Below are 14,736 nucleotides of genomic sequence, written 5' to 3' on the forward strand. Positions count from 1 at the left end.
TGAGAGCTTAGGTTTAGGTGCATGTTTAGCCATGGAGGAGTTTAGCTTCTTGGTCACATGGAGTGGCAGCATTTATCTTCATGGCATACAGTTGTGTATCATACTACATTAGTTCAGCTCACACAATACAGGCATATCTTACTGACCAATACATAGCCATTAAAGCATGCAGCCGCACAGAAAATAATGGATCAAATACAAATGAGCTTTATTAGCGTTACCAAAGAATAAGACATTTGGTGTTGCCAAAGCAAAAGGAGGTTTGGGGGTGGTGGAGGGGGTGGGTACGGGGTCCGTGGGTTGGGGGTTTTAGTGTCCTCGTTTGGGGCATGTGGGTGTCGGTGGGTATGGGGTAAACAGGTGATGGGGGTGGTGGGGGGTTTGATAATCCATGCGTCTCATCTTCCTCTTGTTTGGTGACAGCTGGACACGTATTGGGCAACGATCTCCACAGTGGCCTCTTCTTCTCTCAGTAGGATGTAGAGTTTCCTCTTCTCATCTGCAGATATGAAGTCTGGGATGTGGGCAGAGAGTCTTTGGTAGTAGACGGCCCTCACAGCTGATTATTTGGTGCAGTGTAGCAGGAAGTTGGTCTCGTCTTCTAGGGCCCCCTGGTCACACTGCTGGCACAGTCTGTTCTTCCGTGGCTTGTACGTCTGCCTGTGTCGGCCTGTTTCGATCTCTAGGTTGTGGGCGCTCAGTCTGTACCGGCTCAGGGCTTGTCTGTGTTTGGGGTGGCGTATTCTCTCCAGGTAGGTGGCCATGGTGTAGTCTCTTTGTAGGGATTGGTCTCTGTTTGCCTCTGTGGTCGCATTTATTTGGGCCATGGTCATCGTCTGTTGGTGTTTTTGGTTTGGTGGTTGGCTGCTGTTTGGTTGGGGGTTTCTGTTTTTTTTCGAGTTATGTGGCTTAGCCATGCTTGGTGGTGGTAGGAGTCGGGGTTGCTGCCCTGAATGTGCGCCTGGAAAGCTAGCGCCCTCTTCTGTATGGTGAGCCATAGGGGGAGTCTGCCTAGCTCTGCCCTGCAGGTCATGTTGGAGATCCTGCGGTGGACATGGAACAGGTATTTGCAGAACTCCAGGTGGAAGGTCTCTGTTGGGCTTCAGTCCCATTTTGTCTGGTCTGGGTAGGTGGCTGGGCCCCAAACCTCGCTGCCATAGAGAAGGATCGGAGCAATGACTGCGTCAAATATCTTCAGCCAGACCCTCACCGGTGGTTTGAGGTGGTACAGTTGTCTCCTGATGGCGTAGAAGGTTCTGCAGGCTTTTGCTTTCAGGGTTTCTATTGCTGCTTTGAAGCTTCCTGATTGGCTGAGCTCCAGCCCCAGGTAGGTGTAGCTGTTGGTTTTCTCCAGTGTGGAGCCGTTCAGTGTGAATTGTGGGGTGAGGGCTTTGTTGTGGCCCTTCTTCTGAAATACCATGACTTTGGTTTTCTTGTGGTTGATGGGTAGGGCCCATGTGGTGCTGAATTTTTCCAGCACTGACAGGCTTTCTTGGAGGTCTTTCTCGGTCGTCGGCGTATAGTAGGAACTTCACCTTACGGTCATTCAGGGTGAGGCCTCCAGGACTGTAGCCAGTTCATTGATGTAGATGTTGAAGAGCGTTGGGCTCAGGCTACAGCCCTGTCTGACCCCTCGGGCCTGTTGGAAGTATGCTGTCCTTTCCCCATTCACATTCACACTGCATTGGTTTCCGGATCTATTCACAAGGCCATTTATGTAATGGTCTCTGTCACCCATCTGTTAAATAATATAATATGCCATTTCTATTTTCCTTAGATCCCTCAGTAGGGGTCAATGAAAACAGATTACCCTCACATGTACACTGGCCTTGAAAATGATATTTTTTCAGGGACAAGTACACGGTCCTGGGGTATGAATGTGTTTGCTGGCCACAGTGTGGCTTTTTTGCTCCCCCCAAATCCATTCAACCTTGACCCAGCAACCAGCCCAATTGCCTCCCCTCTCACCCCTGCACTAGCCATGTGACTGGTATAGCCATATGTTGTTCATGGGCCTCACCACAGTGGACATGTACTTGCCTTGTCTTCCATCCATGCACTAGCCATCTGATTTTGTTAAGGCTCTATTCATATTTTGTCACGTCATGAATGGGAAGGTGAGACATATAATGTATGGAAGGAAAGGTGCGGTCACACCAAATGTTGATGGGATTTACATTTCTCTTTTCTTCATTCACTTCATTTTGTTAATCAACAAAAATAAACTGTTAACCCTTCTATTTCTGAAAACATTCTTACTTATATTCACTGCTAGTAAAGCTGGGACCACACAGGGACTTTGGCCCTAACTCCCATTGTATGACCCAAGTTTGCAGTGTCACCCTGCGACTTCTATCTTGAATGCAAAAGTCGCAGGGTGACATGGTGACCTTCTGTTGTGCGCCAGGAGTCGCGACCAAAGTCGCTTTATAGCCCTAGCCTATATGTTGAGAAGTTTCCAGTATTGTGTTGATGGCCTGTAGAAGTCAGACTGAGATACACGGTAAGAACAGTTTGAGTCCCAATGAAAAATGACTGCGAGTAAACGTATTCCCAATTATTTTAATAATCTGACAGCAGAATGGATTTTCCTAGAACTATGGTGTATAAAGCTATTATTTCCTGCAATAATATTTTACAGTAACCATAAACAATATATAATAGAAAAAAATGATGTTACAGATTGAAGATACATATTTTAGATACTATAACATAGGCTGTAATCAGGATAGCAGGGCAAGCAAGGGTTAACGTTACGTCCCAGTTCTTTACCCCATTGGAAGCTGAAAAAAAGAAAAAATACATTAGTAAGTAATCGACGGTAGGGAAATGTAGTTTCAGCATTTCAGCACTTTACACAAATTAATAGCAACTTTCTAGGATACTACAAACCCTTCGACCTGTGCAAGAGGTGTAAGCTGACCATACACATTAGATATATGACGAAGGACTCTGCCAGGAACAGATGACCATCTAATGCGGTGTTCACACTTGCACCACTGTCCACCTTTTGGGTTTCCACCTAAATCCCCGGAAAAACTGCATTAGGGGACAGTTTAAAAACCTATTCATTTCACTGGGTGTTGAAGCAAACTGATGGTATCCATATGCGGCCTCTCCGCGGTAAAACTATTTTTTTTTGCATGGACACAAAGTCCTGTATTTCTGACTTTGTAACTGTGCAAAAAAATGTTTGTTTTTTTTTACTGTGGAAAGGCCGCATACGGACACCGTCAGTTTGCTTCAAAAAACCCAGTGAAATGATTTACAGAATCTATCATTAGAATCCGTTTTTGACTTACCACCACATTGGAATAGCCTTAAGAAAGGGCATCCCCTGTGCTGCCAGAAGACTCTCCAGCGACGTCTTGTATCTTCTTCTCGAGACCACCTCTTCACCGCGTCTTGATCCAAAAGCGCCGACTGCGCATGTCCGACTTATTTGCATACGTTGAAAACTGAGAATATCAATGGAACAGCAGCGCGGAGAAGAATTCTAAAGGTAGGGGAAGAATTGCCTTTCTTAAGGCTATTCTCATGTGGTAGTAAGATTCTAATAATAGAATCCCTTTAAGGATATACAGTCCTGTGAAAAAGTTTGGGCACCCCTATTAATATTAATCATTTTTAGTTCTAAATATTTTGGTGTTTGCAGCCGCCATTTCAGTTTGATATATCTAATAACTGATGGACACAGTAATATTTCAGGATTGAAATGAGGTTTATTGTACTAACAGAAAATGTGCAATATGCATTAAACCAAAATTTGACCGGTGCAAAAGTATGGGCACCTCAACAGAAAAGTGACATTAATATTTAGTACATCCTCCTTTTGCAAAGATAACAGCCTCTAGTCGCTTCCTGTAGCTTTTAATCAGTTCCTGGATCCTGGATGAAGGTATTTTGGACCATTTCTTTCTACAAAACAATTCAAGTTCAGTTAAGTTTGATGGTCACCGAACATGGACAGCCAGCTCTCAAATGATCTGAAAACAAAGATTGTTCAACATAGTTGTTCAGGGGAAGTATACAAAACGTTGTCTCAGAGATTTAACCTGTCAGTTTCCACTGTGAGGAACATAGTAAGAAAATGGAAGACCACAGGGACAGTTCTTGTTAAGCCCAGAAGTGGCAGGCCAAGAAAAATATCAGAAAGGCAGAGAAGAAGAATGGTGAGAACAGTCAAGGACAATCCACAGACCACCTCCAAAGAGCTGCAGCATCATCTTGCTGCAGATGGTGTCACTGTGCATCGGTCAACTATACAGCGCACTTTGCACAAATAGAAGCTGTATGGGAGAGTGATGAGAAAGAAGCCGTTTCTGCACGTACGCCACAAATAGAGTTGCCTGAGGTATGAAAAAGCACATTTGGACAAGGCAGCTTCATTTTGGAAACAAAAATTGAGTTGTTTGGTTATAAAAAAAGGCGTTATGCATGGCGTCCAAAAAGAAACAGCATTCCAAGAAAAACACTTGCTACCCACTGTAAAATTTGGTGGAGGTTCCATCATGCTTTGGGGCTGTGTGGCCAATGCCGGCATCGGGAATCTTGTTAAAGTTGAGGGTCGCATGGATTCCACTAAGTATCAGCAGATTCTTGAGAATAATGTTCAAGAATCAGTGACGAAGTTGAAGTTACGCCGGGGATGGATATTTCAGCAAGACAATGATCCAAAACACCGCTCCAAATCCTCAGGCATTCATGCAGAGGAACAATTACAATGTTCTGGAATGGCCATCCCAGTCCCCAGACCTGAATATCATTGAACATCTGTGGGATGATTTGAAGCGGGCTGTCCATGCTCGGCGACCATCTAACTTAACTGAACTTGAATTGTTTGTCCAAAATACCTTTATCCAGGATCCAGGAACTGATTAAAAGCTACAGGAAGCGACTAGAGGCTGTTATCTTTGCAAAAGGAGGATGTACTAAATATTAATGTCACTTTTCTGTTGAGGTGCCCATACTTTTGCACCGGTCAAATTTTGGTTTAATGCATATTGCGCATTTTCTGTTAGTACAATAAACCTCATTTCAATCCTGAAATATTACTGTGTCCATCAGTTATTAGATATATCAAACTGAAATGGCTGTTGCAAATACCAAAATATTTAGAACTAAAAATGATTAAGATTAATAGGGGTGCCCAAACTTTTTCATAGGACTGTAGATACTGGTATTTATTTCACTACTATAGGGGGAAATCTCTTTTAGGCTAAGGCCCCACGGGATGATACGCAGCGCTAAAACGCTGAGGGAAAAACCGCAGTGGGAACGCATCACGGTTCTTCCTGCAGCGCTTTGAACAGAAAGTTCACAGCATTTTCCTCCGCAGACTTTTTGTTACCATTATATCTACGGGGAAGCCGCCGGCCTTTCTGTAGATATAATTGACATGCTGTGAATTCCATAACCGCGCCGGTTTTGGAAATCGCAGAGTGTCCAGGCTACAGTTTGAAATGCAAAGTGGGCATGGGATTCGCATGAATCCCATCCACTTTGCAGATACTGTAAACCGCCGCAATTTATCCCGCGGCGTTTCTGCTGCAGCCATATCATGCTGTTTCCGGCTCGTGGGGCCCCGACCTTGGGCTATGGCCCTACGTTGTGGAAATGCAGCTTTTTCTGTTACAGATTTTACTAAGATTTTTTGAGCCAAAGCCAAGTGTGCCTACAAAAGGAGTGGGAAATATATAGGAGGCCCTTATACTTCTCCTTTCTGCTCAATCCACTCTTGGCTTTGACTCAAAAAAACGCAGCAAAATCTGCAACAAAAAAAGCTGCGTTTCTGCAATGTGCGGCCTCAGCCTAAAGGGTACATTTGGTGCACTAAACCAACAACAGATCCTGGTCCAATGGTTTAATGTTTCATATATCTATATAGTCAAGTTCCTACAAATATGTTTATACTCATCTGGCTACTAGTTCTCCTTCTGCACGCAGATTGTTCACTGAAGCTGAGATAGTACATCTCAGTTTCACTGCCCATGTGCCAGAACACGGGCACATACATAATAATGCTGAGTTCTTCTGCCCAGTCTTCAGTGCGCATGAGATGAGTCCCATGAGACTCACCAGACTCATCTCTTCTTCCTCTTTTTTCCTCCCTCTTTTCCCAGACACAAACAAGATACTTGGGAAACCAAACCAGTGGTCCATAAGGACCTGTTGTTGGTTTAATGTCCCACATTTACATGACATGTTTCCTTAATGGTTAATTGAGGAACATGCATGCGGCATAGTATGTTTACCTGCAGACTTTCCTTCTTTTGGTGGGCTGTATCTGATGAAGGAGTTCTTGGTTAGTGGTCCACTATCTACACTTCCTCCATAGCCGCGCCTGTTGCAGTGCGGAGGGGCCCATTCCATATCACAGTGACAGTTCTTCCTATTATTGCATACCTTAACCATAACCATAGTGTTATATGTTGTTTATTATGCTTAATATGTAACCATATAAAACATATCACCCTACTTGTGTGCTTAGTCCTTGCAGCTTTACCATTAAAAATATCATGGTTGTCACATCTATGGATACTCATATGAGACTCATATAAGAGGTGACCAAATAGAAAAGTTGTGACTCTACATGTGTGCAGTCCTTAGGATAGGCCATCAACATAAGATTGGTAGGGTCTAGCTCATGGCATAGCCACAATGTACTAATTTAAGGGGGCATACTCCCTTTAATTGTTGACCAGGCATAGCCCTGCGCTTTTAGTAGTTGCTGTACCTGTTATTGCAGCTCAATCTTATTCACTTGAATGGATGAAGTTGTAGTAAACCACCCAGGACAGAAGGACCTGTTGAGTCTTCTCCCACACAAACCCTTTCCAAGACCTTTGGTCAAATTCCCTTGCCTCTTTTTGCTTACAATGCAGTTCCTCTGGAGTACCCCTCATTTACACGACAGTGCTACTGTTTTGACATGAGTCTATTGAGGGATCTATGAAACCGGTCCGTGAAATAGCAGGCTCTAATTTTTCTTGTACCCTTCACATGGACTGTTAAAACAATGGTTGTGTGATTAAGGAGTCAGTAATACAATGGCTAGCACATGGATGATGAATGTAGCATGAATGGCACATATGAAGTCCTGGACCACCCAGTGGCAAAGCAGTTGAGATTAAGACGGACCTAGCAGCCGCACGGTAGGCCTCTATGGTATTGACCTTGCCCTCTACTTACCCCTTTTCCGCCACACTTGTTCTTTGTGTCACAGTCATATTCTAGTACAGTCAAATCCACACATTTTCTGTGAAAACAAAACTTAACAAAGAAATAATGTGACTAAGTGTAATGTTAGAGAACTGTATTCAGAATGTAATAATACATATATATAATAATAATAATAATATATATATATATATATATATATATATATATATATTGTAGGCAGGCAGTGGGAATGGTTGTGGAGGGGAGATATATCCCATTGAGATGGCTCCTCTCCACCTGGTGAGGGACAAATCCATGTCCAGGTTTTGGGGTTTGTTGGTAGACCCGGGCCCGATGCTCTATCCCAGGGTTTGGTAATAGCAGCAGTGGGAGCTTTAAACCCTGTCCAACAGTTGGGTGTGTCTCTGACTTTCATTGTTGCTGCTGCTGTTGAGAGCTGAGGACCCAAACCCAGTATAGCTGAGGAGAACCAGAAGGGCCAGCCTGTTAAGTTTATGGACTGCATTGCCTTGTGGCTGAAGTAAGCCTTTTCTTTTCCTTTGTTGCTGAAGAAAGCTGTTTATGTTGAACTTTGTGAATTTGCTCTTAATAAACCGAACATCCGTTGAACCTGAAGACCAAGCTTCACGTGTATTTTACTTGCCTAACAACCAGCCCCAAGCACCCGCTTTTACAATATATATATATATATATATATATATATATATATATATATAAAATAAATATCAGTAACAAATTGAAGTAGTCTCAGCACGCCGGATGATACGTTTTCTTAAAAAAAAATTCCAAATTTTATTGTGGAGACATGCTCCAAGTTAAAAATATATATATATTGTTCTTGGAAGAGCAGTTGATGGATATGTCCTTGTGCAGACGGGACAGAAGGACGAATAAGCCTACGCGTTTCGAGGATATGACCCCTTAGCAATGTGGGGCCTCAAGCTAAAAGAACAGATACCTGGCAGCAGGGGTGAGCCTATTCTTTGTGATGCCTGAGGCGGACGTCAGAAAGCCCCCCCCCCCCCAGGGGGCAGAGCCGAGTTGAGGGGGTGGAGCAGAGGGGGCGGATCAGAGCGGAGGGCGCATAGCGGGCGGCGTTAGCAGGCAGAGAGCAGGCAAGGAGAGGACCTGCTCTCTGCTAAGCGTGAGGGGCAGCCGCTGGAGCAGTGCTGCATCCACAGGGCTGTCCCAATCCACCGCTCGGTGACGGTGATGCTAAGCCAGTCCAGCAAAAATGCCGCCCCCCCGTCGCTTCAGGTCGCCTCATGAGAGGTGCGGCGCTGCCTGGCAGATCCTATTATAGTTAAAGGGGTCCATCTGACGGCGTTGGTGTTTCCATTTTAGTGGTCCGTGTGTCTGTTGCTCCAATCCTCTGATGGACCAGAACAACAGACAAAGTGCCACAAATATGAACATAACATAAGAAGTCACGTTTTCTTAGGTATTCACCAAGACAATAATTAGAACAAATACAAATCCATGGCAAGATCCAGCAGTAGTTAACATGTCAACATGCTTGCTGACAGTTTCCAAATGCCAAAATATTTTTCTTCCCTAATTAAACAGAAAAATAAGTGAAAACAACAAAACAGCTGATGATCAAATACAAAATATTTTCTAAAGAAAAATTGTGGGCACAATGCAATTAGTAGTCCTGTAATGCCTGCATTCATTTGTGTTACATGTAGAAAGATGATCTTGCTATGCAATATCTCTATTTTAAGAAACGTCTATTTCTGTGTCTGGATACGCACTAGTTACTTTTATAATTCTATACCTTTCCTATATCACATAATGCTCCATCTGGCACAGCGCCCTGGTCATGGGATCCTTTATGGAAATCCAGACCCCAGCACAGCACGTCTCCTACTGGGGTTGTTATGTAGGAGGACAGTTCAGGATGAGAGAAGTTTCTGCTCACATTGAAGCACTGGATCTGTCCACACATTACATCCCTGGCAAGGAAAGGAACATAAAATTAGTTATTAAATATTCATCCAATATTCTAGTTTGAGCTCATCAACATAGATGCATGCAAATACATATCTATCTATCTATCTATCTATCTATCTATCTATCTATCTATCTATCTATCCATCTCCTATCTATCTATCTATCTATCTATCTCCTATCTATCTATCTATCTATCTATCTATCTATCTATCTATCTATCATCTATCTAAACTCACCGGCCACTTTATTAGGTACACCTGTCCAACTGCTCGTTAACACTTAATTTCTAATCAGCCAATCACATGGCGGCAACTCAGTGCATTTAGGCATGTAGACATGGTCAAGACAATCTCCTGCAGTTCAAACCGAGCATCAGTATGGGGAAGAAAGGTGATTTGAGTGCCTTTGAACGTGGCATGGTTGTTGGTACCAGAAGGGCTGGTCTGAGTATTTCAGAAACTGCTGATCTACTGGGATTTTCACGCACAACCATCTCTAGGGTTTACAGAGAATGGTCCGAAAAAGAAAAAACATCCAGTGAGCGGCAGTTCTGTGGGCAGAAATGCGTTGTTGAGGTCAGAGGAGAATGGCCAGACTGGTTCGAGCTGATAGAAAGGCAACAGTGACTCAAATAGCCACCCGTTACAACCAAGGTAGCCAGAAGAGCATCTGTGAACGCACAGTACGTCGAACTTTGAGGCAGATGGGCTACAGCAGCAGAAGACCACACCGGGTGCCACTCCTTTCAGCTAAGAACAGGAAACTGAGGCTACAATTTGCACAAGCTCATTGAAATTGGACAATTGAAGATTGGAAAAACGTTGCCTGGTCTGATGAGTCTCGATTTCTGCTGCGACATTCGGATGGTAGGGTCAGAATTTGGCGTCAACAACATGAAAGCATGGATCCATCCTGCCTTGTATCAACGGTTCAGGCTGGTGGTGGTGGTGTCATGGTGTGGGGAATATTTTCTTGGCACTCTTTGGGCCCCTTGGTACCAATTGAGCATCGTTGCAACGCCAAAGCCTACCTGAGTATTGTTGCTGACCATGTCCATCCCTTTATGACCACAATGTACCCAACATCTGATGGCTACTTTCAGCAGGATAATGCAATGCCATGTCATAAAGCTGGAATCATCTCAGACTGGTTTCTTGAACATGACAATGAGTTCACTGTACTCCAATGGCATCCACAGTCACCAGATCTCAATCCAATAGAGCATCTTTGGGATGTGGTGGAACGGGAGATTCGCATCATGGATGTGCAGCCGACAAATCTGCGGCAACTGTGTGATGCCATCATGTCAATATGGACCAAAATCTCTGAGGAATGCTTCCAGCACCTTGTTGAATCTATGCCACAAAGAATTGAGGCAGTTCTGAAGGCAAAAGGGGGTCCAACCCGTTACTAGCATGGTGTACCTAATAAAGTGGCCGGTGAGTGTATCTATCTATCTCCTATCTATCTATCTATCTATCTATCTATCTCCTATCTATCTATCTATCTATCTATCTATCTATCTCCTATCTATCTATCTATCTATCTATCTATCTATCTATCTCCTATCTATCTATCTATCTATCTATCTATCTATCTATCTATCTATCTATCTATCTATCTACTGAGGTCTCTGATGTCCCAGCTACCTGCATTGCCATCTAAAAGAAATACAATGGCCAAGGATGCATGTTTATCGCCACACATGTCACTACAGTATGTATGATCCGTTTCCATGTTTAGAAGCCATGAACAAGATATCCTGACACCCTGCTCTAAATAAGGAGTTGGGAGGTAGGGGCAGAAGAATATTATAAGATACGTATATTGGAAAAATGTTTTATATTTGGATTTTTACATCAAACTCCCTAAAAACTACCTTCACATTATTGGTACATCCAGTACTTTGGTACAAGGTACAGTTCTTGCCCCATTTCTCTTCACACTGTACACTGCGGACTGTAGGCACAACTCCTCCAGCTGTTACTTACAGAAGTACTCCGATGACTCTGCAATAGTAGGCCTTATCACTGATGGTGACGATAGGGAATACAAAGACTTAAACCGGGAATTTGTGGAATTGTGCCAGCAGAACCATCTCAGGATTAATGCTGGGAAGACCAAGGAGATGGCGGTGGACTTTAGTAAACAGAGAAGTGCTCCGACCCTGGTGGAGATCCAAGGGACATGCATTGAGATAGTCAGGACCTATAAGTACCTGGGGGTGCGCCTCAATAATAAACTAGACTGGGCTGATCACCTGAGTGCGCTGCACAGAAAGGGTCACAGCAGACTCTACCTGCTCAAGAGGCTGAGGGCCTTTGGAGTCCAGGGCCTTTTTCAACTCTGTGGTTGCTGCAGCCATTTTTTCGGTGTAGCCTGCTGGGGGAGCAGTATATCAACCAGGGACAGAAACAGACTTGACAGGCTGATCAGAAGGATCAGCTCTGTCCTGGGGAGCCCCTTGGACCCAGTACAGGTGGTGGGTGATAGAAGGAATCTGTCCGTAGTAACCTCCATGCGGGAGAACAAATCCCACCCCATGTATTGGACCTTGATGGCACTTGGCAGCACTGTAAGTGACCGTCTGCTTCACCCCAAGTGTGAGAGGGAGCGCTATCGCAGGTCCTTCCTTCCAACCATGCTCAGGCTGTATAATCTACATCAGACCAAGCGAAGATCACACCACACAGAGAACTAAATGATTCTGAAGTCTTCCTTCTTTCTTCTCTTCTGAAGCTGCTATGGACTCCTAGTATATCTTCTTTTTCTCAGCATATGTATGTCTTTTTCCGTAATATAATATTGTTTATTATCCTGTATCTGTATTATCTATGCTGCTGTAACATGCTGAAATTTCCCCACTGTGGGACTATTAAAGGATTATCTTATCTTATTATCTTGTTAATTAGGATGGAACCCTGACCATTTTTTTTGTCAAGTGTCCTCCAGCAACCTTGGTCTGACCCTAATCACAAAATAGAAACCAGGCTAAAATCTTATAAGCAATGATAACATACTCAATGTCACACTCAGGCAACTCGCCATCTCTGCCACAGTTTCCAAACCTGTCGCCAGCAGTGTTCACAATCTGAAAACAGGAAAGAGGAGCCACCGTGGCACCTGTAAGAGGGAAAATAACCACAGCCGTGTTATAAAACAGTATTAATCCAGAAATGCTCATACCAAGATCAGGCATATTATATAAGGCAGGGGATCTTGTCATAAATGTTATACTGTAGGGAGCAGTCATATAGCTGAATATAGCTTCATAACATCACTTCTATGACTGCAATAGGACATGATTCTGGCAGATATATATCCTGCAGCAAAGTCCTGTACTGTGCCAGTAGAAACAAACTGGAATAGAGCCGTCCTGGCACACAGATATGCTAATCTCTAATGGAAGAGACTGTGAGAAAAGGGCAAATGCTGTGATATATTATAATGTAGGATCTACAATGAACCTGGCTATGAGGACCTCTATGTATCTCAACCAGCGATTCCCAACAGGGGTGCCTTGGAACAGCCAGAGGCCTACAACACTCTGGTTGGGACTACATGACTTCATACAATGCCTTATGTGTCCATAGAATGTTTTTTTGTCTTTTGGTCAAAATTATTTGGTAGGGGTGCCATGAGGATTTTTTTTTTTCCAGGGGTGTCCTGAGTTGGAAATGGTTGTGAAATACTGATCTAGACCATGGGAGATAAGCACTATGAGCATTGTTATGAGGCTGCCACTAGGGGGAGCTACTACAAGTACTGTCACTACTCTCCGAGCAGGATTGGACCTGCTTTATAATCACTGGAACAGAGCATCGGACCCTCTCATCGGAAGAACCCTGGTCTGCATACTCGGTTGTGTGCTTGAGGCCTAAGGCCCGGTTCACATCTGCGTTTGGGCCATTCTGTTCCACAAGCAACACTTTTCTCTCTGCATTTTTCGTGCGGAAACCACACGGACCTCATTATAGTCTATGGGGTCTGCTGGTTTCCTAAGAAAAGCACTTTTTATGCGGACTAAGTTTTTGTTCAGGGGGTCCCCAAGCGGACTCCCCAAACAGAAACCTATGCGCAGATGTGAAGCGGGCCTATGGCGTACCACTGATTTGAAAACCTGTAGGATGCACCAACATCATAAATGTGACCATTGCTATTAAAATTAATTTGTACTATTGTTTCTTAGGCCACCACTGGTGCCAGCTATGCCCCTGGAGGGAGAGTAGCTGCAATTATTGGCACAAACAACATAAGCAGATGGAATCGGCGTACCTTTCCCAAATAACCTTTGGCAATGTTCATTGTAATCATAGCAGTTTTTCTTGTAGCACACAGACTGTCCATCTTTGCACGGTGTACCATCCTGGTGATATACGTCTGTAGGGCAGGCGCTGGATTTACCATCACAGTATTCTGCAAGGTCACACTCTGTGCTGGGAAGTCTGCATGCTGTCCCTTCAAGTGCAAACTAAAAATGGATACAAAGAATCATCTCTCTAGCAGTGGCTGTAATCCTTGCTGCATATAAGACATTTTAAAGCAATTTTGCAGGTGGTGGATTCTTTATATAACAGTATTCCCCCTAAAATAACTCAGGAGCATCTTTACTTACACTCACCGGCCACTTTATTAGGTACACCTGTCCAACTGCTCGTTAACACTTAATTTCTAATCAGCCAATCACATGGCGGCAACTCAGTGCATTTAGGCATGTACACATGGTCAAGACAATCTCCTGCAGTTCAAACCGAGCATCAGTATGGGGAAGAAAGGTGATTTGAGTGCCTTTGAACGTGGCATGGTTGTTGGTGCCAGAAGGGCTGGTCTGAGTATTTCAGAAACTGCTGATCTACTGGGATTTTCACGCACAACCATCTCTAGGGTTTACAGAGAATGGTCCGAAAAAGAAAAAACATCCAGTGAGCGGCAGTTCTGTGGGCGGAAATGCGCTGTTGATGCCAGAGGTCAGAGGAGAATGGCCAGACTGGTTCGAGCTGATAGAAAGGCAACAGTGACTGAAATAGCCACCCGTTACAACCAAGGTAGCCAGAAGAACATCTCTGAACGCACAGTATGTCGAACTTTGAGGCAGATGGGCTACAGCAGCAGAAGACCACACCGGGTGCCACTCCTTTCAGCTAAGAACAGGAAACTGAGGCTACAATTTGCACAAGCTCATCGAAATTGGACAATTGAAGATTGGAAAAACGTTGCCTGGTCTGATGAGTCTCGATTTCTGCTGCGACATTCGGATGGTAGGGTCAGAATTTGGCGTCAACAACATGAAAGCATGGATCCATCCTGCCTTGTATCAACGGTTCAGGCTGGTGGTGGTGGTGTCATGGTGTGGGGAATATTTTCTTGGCACTCTTTGGGCCCCTTGGTACCAATTGAGCATCGTTGCAACGCCAAAGCCTACCTGAGTATTGTTGCTGACCATGTCCATCCCTTTATGACCACAATGTACCCAACATTTGATGGCTACTTTCAGCAGGATAATACGCCATGTCATAAAGCTGGAATCATCTCAGACTGGTTTCTTGAACATGACAATGAGTTCACTGTACTCCAATGGCCTCCACAGTCACCAGATCTCAA

General features: G+C 44.1%; 1 protein-coding gene across 1 annotated transcript in view; it reads right to left on the minus strand.

Annotated features, from left to right (window-relative positions):
* Positions 1-2,768: 2,768 nt before the first annotated feature.
* Positions 2,769-14,736, minus strand: part of LOC142202938 (disintegrin and metalloproteinase domain-containing protein 9-like) — a 35,566-nt gene continuing 23,598 nt past the window's right edge. The window contains exons 15-21 of the mRNA XM_075273327.1: positions 13,411-13,606; positions 12,156-12,258; positions 8,960-9,137; positions 7,192-7,272; positions 6,255-6,405; positions 6,079-6,209; positions 2,769-2,783 (exon numbers count right to left, since the gene is read on the minus strand). Of these exons, the coding sequence (XP_075129428.1) occupies positions 2,769-2,783; positions 6,079-6,209; positions 6,255-6,405; positions 7,192-7,272; positions 8,960-9,137; positions 12,156-12,258; positions 13,411-13,606 (855 nt within the window). The remainder of the gene's footprint in view (positions 2,784-6,078; positions 6,210-6,254; positions 6,406-7,191; positions 7,273-8,959; positions 9,138-12,155; positions 12,259-13,410; positions 13,607-14,736) is intronic.

The sequence above is a fragment of the Leptodactylus fuscus genome, chromosome 5 (genome assembly GCF_031893055.1).
Source record: "Leptodactylus fuscus isolate aLepFus1 chromosome 5, aLepFus1.hap2, whole genome shotgun sequence".
NCBI lineage: Eukaryota > Metazoa > Chordata > Amphibia > Anura > Leptodactylidae > Leptodactylus > Leptodactylus fuscus.